Genomic DNA, 11211 nt, shown 5'->3' on the forward strand with positions numbered 1-11211 from the left:
GTAAATAAGTCACAAAGCTATGACTATTATTTCATATCCAGAGTTATGTTTTAACTACAGATTCAAAAATTAGTGAAATGTTAATGTGTAAGGTTTTGGTTTACCTTCTCTGTGTCACAAACTTGAGATGCCTCAGGGGCTGTGTCTTCTTCATTTTGCTGCTCTTCCCTTCCCACTTCCTCAGTATCTTCATCCCGTGTAGCTTCAAATTCGCCATAATCTTCATCCTTCCAAGTTGATTTAAAAAGTAAGAGTAAGATTGCAGCATTAATTTGATAGCCAAATCAACTGCTTAACGCAATTGTGGTAAAATAATAATAATAAAGTGTTTATTATGGTGTGTAGCAGTCCTACAGACAGACAAATCGATGAGCCAAATAGGTGAAATGCAGGAAAATGTACAGAGCTCACGTTTCAGACATAATAGAATTTAAACATCAAGAAAAAAAAATGAAAAAAAAAAATGAAGAAAATGCAGACTAAAATGTTTTGGTGAGGATTTGGGGAGGCACCAGGGAACCCCACCCCTTCCAAAGGCAAATTACCATAACAGTGGGAGCAAGGCTTCATTACTATTCCTGACACCATTTGAAATTCAATGAGATGTAAATGTTTGACATGATATACAGAAATGCAGGCACAGATAAAAACACTCCTCCCCGCTTCAGTGATGTTGAAAATATCATTGACTGACTCCTCACAAATCACTCTGTTATTGGCCGCACTGTAAATTCATGACTCCATGTCGAAAATAGAGCACAGAGGCAGACATTCTGGGATGACAAATCGCTTTTCTTTTATTTTCCATAACAAGATTGAGTTCAACCTATGATGCAGTCAGTTGATATAAACAATTTGAACAAATTATAAGTGAAAAACTCTGTGGTTTTATTAAAATCTACTAGAAAAAAGGTGCAGAATTGTTTATAAACAAATGACTAATCCTCCCACAGAATAACAAATATTTGYTAAATAAGGTCAGCCTGTAGGTCATACAATGGTGGTTTCTGTTGTACTGCATTAACCTGCTACCCAGAGCACATACAAATGCAGAAGAAAAAAAACACTCCGAGCAAACCAGACAAATGAACAGACMGCCCCAGGGGAAGGGAACAGCTTAATCATTGAAAATGTTCCACGTAATCCTCAATAGTGAGCAAAATGTCAAGGCCAAGCAGTTTAGTGACCTTGTAAACAGCCATAATACACATCCATACCAACAGACATCTTCCAAAATTCAAAAAAAGGCAGTGACTTTGGTTAAGAAGGTCAATATCTTATCTTTGTTTTTAGTAGGCAGGCTAATATATCTCTGTCAGGTGCCAAACACAATCACGCCATGGTAAATGGACCATAACAGACATTTGCACATAGATCTGGTCTTATCTTTGATCCTCTTAGCCCAGGCTAAGAGGAAAGGGAAACGAATAAAAGAGAAACTCCCATCAATCATYAGAAAACTGTATGGAGTGTCCTCAGGAAGGTCAATAATCTTTTCACCTGCATGAGACTTTATCAGATCCAGTCTAAACCCTGAGAAATAAAAGCCGCCCACATTAACCCCCGCCGATTGGCAGCACATCTCCCCAACACAAAGCGGCTTCTTTCTCCTCCAAAGATACAGGACCCAAGGTCACAATGGCAGCGGGATTCGGARGCGACAGCAGAGCATTACCTAGTGCCAAACAAGCTGTCAACTAAACTTTGTCAGCAAGATGGAGAAATTTGCTGGCAGGAAGCGATAATGATTCTCATCGTCCTCTGCCCAAAAACGCTAGCCAACATCTTCACCTGAATAGATTTTTAATCCCGACTTCTTCCCAAGCGAGACAAGAAAACTGACATTATCTCTGGGACATAATAGAGATGGAGAGAAAGGGTGGGTTGAAGAATGTGTTCATGTGTTTGTGTGTGAGTGTGTGTATACACTTTTACGGTAGCGTAATAAGCAAAAGTGAAAACTCACTTGAAATTCACCATCTAGAGGTTCAGTTATTTGGATGTCTAAGACTTCATCCTGGTAGCCATCATCATCATCCTGGGCTAAGTCTGTAGTGTAATCGATTTGATCTTCGGTCATCTCTGTGTTGTCTCCCTGATTGTATTCTTCTGTATACGCCTCTTCACCCTCTCGATGGTAACCCTCCTCATCATCTTCACAGCCCTCTGCACCCAGGTTCACAACGTCATCTGCGTAGTCTGCTTCCTGTGACTCGGCCTGCTGTCCATAGGATGTGCCCATGTTGTAAGTAGCATGGTGGCTAGCATCCTGACCACTGACAAACAAAAACAGTAAACATTTCAGAAACACCATGAGGTATAATTGGGGTGGGGGTGGGGAAACAGTAATGAACCAACTTACATCAAATTTAGATCTTCATCATCACTTTGAAGGAGGTCATCGTTTAACTCTTCATCTGACACTTCTGAAGAATTCTAAAACAAATTAAAAAAAAGAATATCAGCTTGTCCTTTATTTTCTATTTGCACTATTCCTCTTCGATAGCTTTACTTTGTTGATGTGAGAGTGTGTTAAAGGTGTGGGGGCAGGGGGCCACCTCCAGCCCTTAGAGATGCTTTATTCCCATGTGGTGAAGGCAATCTGGGCAGGTCAACACAGAGCTTTTTTGTCCACTATACTTCCTCCTGGTTCATATCAACAATTCCCCCCGTGGAGGAGCCACCTGCTACAAGTCCACTAACCTATGACTATTCTCCAAAATGTTCCAACAATGTTGTCACCTAATGTTCAGGATGTTATTTTCCTACTTGTAAGCACAAAATTAACACTAAAGAAACAAGCTGTTCTACTGGTGCCCAGTAATAAATTGGAAAAACAAAGAGTGACTGTTGATTATTCTTACCTTTTTACCAGACAGCCAATCTTCCTCCAACAAATCTTCTTCCAAATCACTTAAAAAAAAGAAGAGGAAAACCGATTAAGATTTGAGCAAATACTGGTGTGTATGTTTTCCCCCATATTTTTTTTTTATAAAAGTCTATGATATCTCTTCTTTTTCCAATATCTTGTATCTTTTCTCACTTTATAAAGCTGCCAGACTACAGCAAATGTTTGGAATATGACTAGATTAGTAGAACGATGTTATGCAAGTTTTCGATGCAATAATAGTTTGTTTTACTGCAGATCTACGCCTCATAAATCTGAAAATCTTCTTCTAGTCCTTTACCCTTTCAACAGGGATTAAGAGAGTTTAAAAAATATATGGTTAGATCATTTTCTGCACCTGCACATATAACAAATTTATCTGCCAACATATACTTACATATTACAAAAGAAAATATGTAATTGTAGTTTCAGACTAGGGCTGCCACGATTAATCGATTAATCGACGACTAATCGATTATTAAAATAATCGATGACTAATTTAATAACTGATTAATCGTTTTCTTTTTTGTTGTTGTTCTTTACTTGTTTTTCTCTCCAAACTGCTTTGACACCTTCCACTGCCACATCTGCCTTTCTGTCCTTGACACACATGCACAGTAGTGGTAACTGGGGTAGGCCGTGGACGTCACAAGACATTATACAGACAGGCTCTGGTATCATGGCTACCCAGCAACAGAGCTCAAAAGTGTGGGATCTTTTTAAGAAAATAAAAGAGAAACCTGTATAATATCTGCAGAGCAGAACTTGCCTTCCACAGCAATTATTTTTAGTTAGCATATAGCTAAAATCTAACCATGGTTATACAATAGCAGCTGCATTCTGACGTGATAAGCTGTATGTTTTATATTCAATTAACAAATGATTCGATTAGTCGACTAATCGAATAAATAATCGGTGATTAATCGATTATTAAAATAATCGTTTGTGGCAGCCCTATTTCAGACTAGGGTTGGGCATAATCGTATTGTGTGCAATTAATCGTCAAAAAACATTAATCAATTATTTTTTGGCACTTGACGATTATTACGATTAATGCCACCAGGCAGAGTCCGCTCGGTGCTCCTCTCCGCTTCAAATATGATGAACATTTAATAAAAAGTTCTGTGATTTATTAAATCTATCAACACTAGTGCTGGGCGGTATACCGTTTGTACCAAAAAACATTTTTTAAATTTTTGTTATATGAACTTTCTGAATACCGGACATACCGGTTTAAAAGTTTCGTCGACACTTTTCCTCGCAGCACTGCTATGTGCATTAGCATGCTAAAGTTATTGTTGGAGCAGCTTGTTGGAGTAACTGGCGGTGGGTGGTGTTTCAGCTGCTTATATTGACTGAAGTAGAAAAAAAACATTCCGTTTTCACCATCGCTGAATGTAGCAAACAATTCTTGTGACGTGCATGGTTAGATTTAATGCGCAACGTTATAACGGTGACGTTAATGTATGGAGACTTTAATGTGCTTCTTTTGTGAAAAGACCGGGGGAAGTAGTTTTGTAGTACAGCTGAGTTGACTGGTGTGCAAGGTGAGTCGTCCTTTTAAGTTTAATTAGCACACGATTGACCCGATAATGATCTTTTCTCAACCCWTCACAATTGGACCAAAATGCTTGATTACTGTCTACAAGCAGGCAAAGAAGACTTACAAGAGGAGGGAAACAGCAACACAGACAGAGGTACGGTAAAAGAAACAAGTCAATAAGCAATGTTTGTGCATTTTATTTTCAGCTGAGCTGTGAAAAAAGAAATACCGTCAAATACAGTGAAACTGGCATAATTGTTGAAAATACCGTGATATAAAATTTGGGTCATACTGCCCAGCTCTTTTTTTGTTTGTTTTTATTTTGTCATACTGCCCAGCWCTAATCAACACAATTTAAAATTTGATGTAAAGCCTGAAGTATGTAATTTTGACACAATTTGGAACAGATTTTTATAAAGAGCAAATCTTTCCCATTAAATTGGTCATGTGACTAGGACATAAGGTTGTCCCAGGGACTCCAGGGGATTAATCGTCAAATTAATCGTTATCGGCTAAATACCACAATTAAATCGTGAGTAATTTTTTTGCCAATTTTGCCCTACCCTATTTCAGAATGAAGCTCAAGTAAAAAGTTTTGGTATTTATCTTGTGCAACCAAGATAAAGTTTTAAGTTCAGTGCATCTCAATACAGGTTGCTTAACTTATCAAAGGCAATTCTTCACAAACAACACAAAACAAGACTTTCATCTTTTATTCAATGTTATTCAAGTATTCTAGAAAGACAAGAGATCTAATCTGCTTGCTACTACTATATGGCTTTTCAGATTAAATGTATCTTTTTGATTATCTGCTGAATTGTAAATTTCTTAAATGTTTTTAAACTATCTTTAACAGAATAAAGACTATGTATCATAACTAAACTCAAAGCTGTTAGTTTGTTTTTTGTGTACAACTTGTACAGTTTAAAAAACCAAGTGTTCCCTCTAAAATAATGTAGAATATCTTCTCACTTTTTTAGGCAGCTTGAGTATAATTAGTAATTTAGTAATTCCATAACAAGTTGCAAAATAAAAACAGAGCAGCTATATTTCTGTAAAGATGTGAGCATATTATAATGACTCACCTCTCCACAATATTATCTTCGCCTCTCCTCCTGCGTGACCGCTCAATACCAGGTTTGTCGATTTCATCAAAGTCAAAATCTGCAACAACAAAAAAAAAAAGGGTTTTGTGTTAATGAGTTATTCTTTGCACAATTAAATCTAGTGGCTTTATAGGACTGTGAGTTATACATAATAATAATGTTTACTTTATTAATCCGCAATGCAGAAATCCATTCTATGTTCTGTTTTCTAAACACTTGAGCACATTTGTGGAACAGAGGGCTGCCATCTAAGGTGCCTGGGGAGCAGCTGGAGGGTTAAGGGCCTTGCTCAAGGGGCCACAGTGGGGCAAATAAGGGTAACGGTAGATGTGGATGCTTCAYGTTAAGGCTGTGACACATCATCATGAAGTGCTCCCAAAAACCTGCTTCCTGGGGATCACTGACCTGCATGTTTTATTTCTCTACTTCAGCACAATAGACTGAAAAGAATGAGGCTTCTACCTAGAGTTGGGAAAAATCTAAACCCTTCATGACAGTGACACCATTAAGGACCAGAGGTGTGGACCGGTTCAGCTAGAAAGATGTCAAAAATAAAATGACAGAGATACAGTCAAACAAATTATTCCAAATTTTACACAGAGGGCAGCAAGCCAACAAACTTCAGGTGAAATTTACAAAAATCGATGCACTCTATTTTGCAAATTTAAGGGAAACTGCATTGGGTGGCAAAACTTTGTGATTTTATATTTTGCTCAACTTTTTGAACGGCATAGGTTTATTACCAAATGCTCATACCACACTTTAAAAAAAATCAACAGATAATACAAACTTTACTCAAATTTTTATCATTTCCTGAAAATGAAACCAATAGGTGATTTCTAAGAACATTTTTGTTTGAATGTTTGCAATTTATCTTTAACAGGGAAATACATCTTATTCCTTTTGCTCTTATAAGTGAATAATCTCTATATTTTCAATAATCAATGAAACGCTGATTTCTAATTAACTGAGGTGCAGCTTTATTTATTAACTTACTATATACTAAGGGTGCACCAAAAATAAATTCACATCAGAATCGTGATTCTCATTTACAAAAATTCTGATTCGATTTCAAATGTCCTAAAATCGATTTTCAAAAGTAAAAAATCAAGCAAATACAATGGCTGTCAGCCTCCATTTTATAACTACGTGGGCCGTCCTGATGTCACCTTGCAGCTGGTTCTGGAAGATAATGCATGCACAGAAAGCGCCAAAACAAAGAGGAAACTACAAAATTGGAGGAAAGAGAGCTTCAACTGATCCCATCTTCACTGACTGCAAAGATTTGGACTCATTTTGGCTTTTACTGAAAAAGTTCAAGTTTGACATGAGCTTCACTGTACACAAAGTTTGTAAAATGAAGATGAAGCACTTTGGGAACACAACAAATGGGCTTACATTATCAGATTTTAATTAAAAAAAAATCAATTTTAAATCGAATTGTGGCCCCAAAAATCCGAATCCAATTGTGATATAGTAAAAGATTACCACCCCTAATATATACTAGTGCTGTACCAAACGATTATTTTCTAATTGATTAATCTAACGATTATTTTTTCGATTAATCAATTATTCTAACAACAAATCTAAAAGTTATTCTGATGTGAGTGCACTGGAWATTTAAAATGTTTTCATCAAATTGACAAGAACAGTTCTTTAATATTGTAATATTCTCTGTAATAGTTTTTTCATGGACACAAAATATGCACTCTAGAGTCAATTCTTTAACAAAAAAAGCTTAAAAGATTTAACATCAACATAAAATCTCAACCAAAGCAAATAAAATTCAACTTAAAGAAATATAGTGCAAGATGTTAATCTAACAAATGACCTAAATCATGCAAAATTCAAGTGACTCTCTGGAAAACCTATAATAAACATTTAATAAACATTTATTTATTATTTTTTATTTAACATACTTCTCAATATACAAAATTTAACAAATATCAAGACAACATCCAACTCTTTGTATTGTAACATCAGTTGTGCAACTTATTTCTTTAAGGTGAAAACTGTTGAAAACAACAAGACTGTTTTGTCTTATTACACAAATTAATATCCAGCTCCACGTATTTCTATTGATGTCATTTCCCCACTAGAAAAATGTGTGATGGAGGTCCATGGAAGGCAAATAAGTTTAAATCAAATAAACAAAAGAGGATGCAGTTAAAATTAATAAAAGGTATTTAAGCCATGTTTTGAACATCCAGAACACGTCCAACACTTGTTGGCTGCTTGTGCTCTTTAGGTCAGACGTGTGTCGGGAAGCTCCTCTGTTGTTTGAGAYGCTGGGGGAACCGTCTGATTGGGGAACGTGGCTCGACCTAACACCGGTCTCTGTTTAATGGTGGACGAAATAAAGAAAGTGGCKGTACTTTATTTACTTTGAGCAAGCAAACGTCATGTTCACAATATAATTAATCCACCAGATAATTCAGAGGCGGTCTGTTTGGTAAATTTTACTCCAGGAGCTGCGAGGCTTGTTTTCAAGCTTCAGACTGAACTGAAGCAGCAGCTGCTGACGTCATTACGCTCTTGCACGATGCTGCGTTCAGGACAAGCATGGAAAACTCACCACTCTTATGCCAATACGGTCRCAATGATGCATTTATTTACWGAAATGGAATTGCATGAACATTCACGTGGTGGTTATGTAATAYAGCGAATCGATAATAAAAAMTCTGCGTYGACAAATTTACATAATCRACATCATCGATTATTTCAACTAATCGGTGCAGCCCTAATATATACCCAAGGTTTTTTATCCATAAAGTAGAATATGGCGTCTTAAAGTCATGGCAAACTCTGCTCGTAACCAATWGGGACTTAAACATGTATTTCAAACACACGCATACCCCAAAGGAAACTGTGTTTGTGCTTCCATAGGAACTAGGAACGACTTGCAGCTATGCCAAAACCACCAATCTGACACTGAAAATTAAATCTCTTGCAATCTGTTAAAATGTCTACTGATAATTCAGGAACTGTCTTTATAATTCAAAACATCATGTAAATTTGAGACAAGGATAAAAGATAAATGTTGCCTCYTGTTGTGTTACAGTACAAAATTTTTGTAACTTTTGTAGCCTTAAAAATGTATCTGGTATTCACCAGCATTAAATCAATCATTTGATATAAGCAGAAAAAATTAATCTTCTGTTGAAATATAAAGTTAATTTATGTATGAAACCCTAAAAATATCATCTGGTACTAATCAGGTGTTAGAATTAGGTATACAACTGTAAACAACATACTTAAGATGAAAACAGAATATAATAGCAGCATATGGGAAAACGTGAAAAATTAGCACATACTAACAATACTGGTTTACATATACAGCTCAACATGGTCTGGTCAAAAATAGTTGTTACAAACTGAACAAGGGGAACAAAATGTCAGAAGAAAAACGTTGCTTTTTGAACACAACAGACTGAGATTGAACCAGAGATTTCTCCACTGTTTAAACCTGTTGTTTACTTTTTTCCCAAGAGTGAGATAAAACTATTGAAAGAAYGGTAAATTAGTGACCAGTCATTCACAACGGGGTCTACATATCTGGGTGTGTTCATGCCTTATGGGAAGGGGAAGAAGCTCTTGCCTTCTCACATCAAGACTTAAAAAACAGTGTTTTTTTTAAATACCCATCAACATCTGACACAGAATCTGAGAGTTGCATTATCCTTCAACTGATCATAGTGTACACCAGTCTTGAAGATTAAACTCTCATGTAGCTAAAATATGACTTSATACTCATTAAACATATTTTCTAGTTTTTATAGATTTAACTGAAGAAAGTGAACAATTTGTGACAAGCTGCTGGTAACAAAGTGCCTGAAAGTTTATTTTAAAATGGTTCTTTGCTGGATACTTACAATAGTTTAGTGACTTTATGCCCAGACTTTGGCAGATGAGAAAAGAAACTGCATGCCAATGCACCTGTACCCACCTGGTGGCCTTTTCAAACCTGCTCAACAATTTATTTACCGTTATTTAACCAGGCAAGTCCCGTTGAGATCTCAGATCTCTTTTTCAAGGGAGGCGTGGGCCTGAAGGTATTGTACATGTTTTTAGGGGTGGGAGAAACCGGAGTACCCAGAGAAAACCCACGCAAACACAAAAACAGCATGCAAACTCCGCACAGAAAAAGGTCCGAACCGGGGATCGAACCCAGGACCTTTTTTGCTGTGAGGCATCAGKGCTAACCACTGAGCCATCATGCTGCCTTAGTAAAATGAGAGATTTACGAACGGAAATAAATWTTTATTCTAGGCTAACAAACTTAAAGTGACTCATAAAGGCCCACCACATATAATAAATACCTTTTTTGTCTTTGGTAAATTTTCACATTGTGTTGCCACCATTGTTAGATGTCATAAAGGATTGTAAGAGATATTAAAATTCAAATTTCAAACTTAATCTGAATCTAGTATTGTGTTTGAGTATGAAACTTGCATGAAAGACTATTAATGTTTTTAAACCTAATAGATACATTGGTCTTCTAAGCATGTTATTATTTTACCAAATCCTGCAGGTCAACTTGATGCAAAACAGTGATAAACACGGAAAAGCATCAACGTGCTGAGCACACTTTCCTTTAATAAATAAACAAGATTACATTCTGAAAAGTTTATTACTTGTATTGTAAACTGCAACATGAAAACCGTGGCAACGGTCTCTGTGATTTCTCAATAAGTTACAAACGAACATCATGTTAACTTGTGTTACATGCAACACCAAAAATTACATTATATGACCGTCTTGTATCAGACTGAAAATCACTGTGACGAACAATTAAAGTCTTAGATTACACAGTAAAGGTCTGGGGAAAAAAACACTGACAAACAAAACTAAATCTCGTAATTTAAAAGACCGTCGTGTGCGCAGGAGGACCCCTCTGCTAGCTAGCTAGCTAGCGCTAACCCTCCGTTGTTATTTGGCTAATGTAGGTTGAGCAGACACAAATATTTCACTGCTTTTGGACGCTTTGAACGTTACCAACTCAGCCGCAAAACTAATATAATGTGATTTTTTATCTCCACTTACATTCTAGCGTCAAACCTTGGATATTCGACTGAACAGGCCTGCAGGAGAGCAGCTAACCACGCTAGCGCTGTTTAGCTTACAGCTAACTTAGCATTGAGAGGGGGGGGGAAAAAACAACGCTGTTTACTCACCCTGAGCATTGGTTGACATGGTGCAAGGTACTTCTTGCTTAAAATCAGACGACTAAAACGTGGGCTGCATTTATTCTTCAATACGCCATCCGCATAATCACTAAAAACAAGCCCCTGTGCTTAAAAAAAATGTTTTACTTCACAACCAGGACACAAACATGGCAGAGAGAGAGGCGTTCGCTCGCAGCGATGGTGATGAGTGACGCGTTGTGGGCGGAGAAACACTAGCAAGGACCTTCGGTTTGCTGCATCAGATCAGCCTGAGAGCAAGGTAAACACAYTCAGTGGAGATTATTCTGATATCTAATCTGTCTGGAGCTACTCTTTATTACCGCTTTTTTGTTGGTGTTTTGCTGTGGAGGAAGAATAAATGAGATGCCACAGCAAACCGAAAATCCTGGGGTCACACACACACACACACACACACACACACACACACACACACACACACACACACTCCCACACTCGCAGGTCAGCGTGATGCCCTTCACACACTGTGGG

General features: G+C 37.1%; 1 protein-coding gene across 1 annotated transcript in view; it reads right to left on the reverse strand.

Moving 5' to 3' along the window:
• Positions 1 to 10873, reverse strand: part of rbm33a (RNA binding motif protein 33a) — a gene marked incomplete at its 3' end in the record, with an annotated part of 11826 nt that extends 953 nt beyond the window's left edge. Inside the window, 6 exon segments of the mRNA XM_014013350.1 lie at positions 105 to 227; positions 1967 to 2276; positions 2363 to 2436; positions 2865 to 2913; positions 5516 to 5594; positions 10711 to 10873. Coding sequence (XP_013868804.1) covers positions 105 to 227; positions 1967 to 2276; positions 2363 to 2436; positions 2865 to 2913; positions 5516 to 5594; positions 10711 to 10729 — 654 coding nt within the window.
• Positions 10874 to 11211: the final 338 nt, after the last annotated feature.

Source organism: Austrofundulus limnaeus, unplaced genomic scaffold, assembly GCF_001266775.1.
Source record: "Austrofundulus limnaeus strain Quisiro unplaced genomic scaffold, Austrofundulus_limnaeus-1.0 Scaffold100, whole genome shotgun sequence".
Classification (NCBI taxonomy): domain Eukaryota; kingdom Metazoa; phylum Chordata; class Actinopteri; order Cyprinodontiformes; family Rivulidae; genus Austrofundulus; species Austrofundulus limnaeus.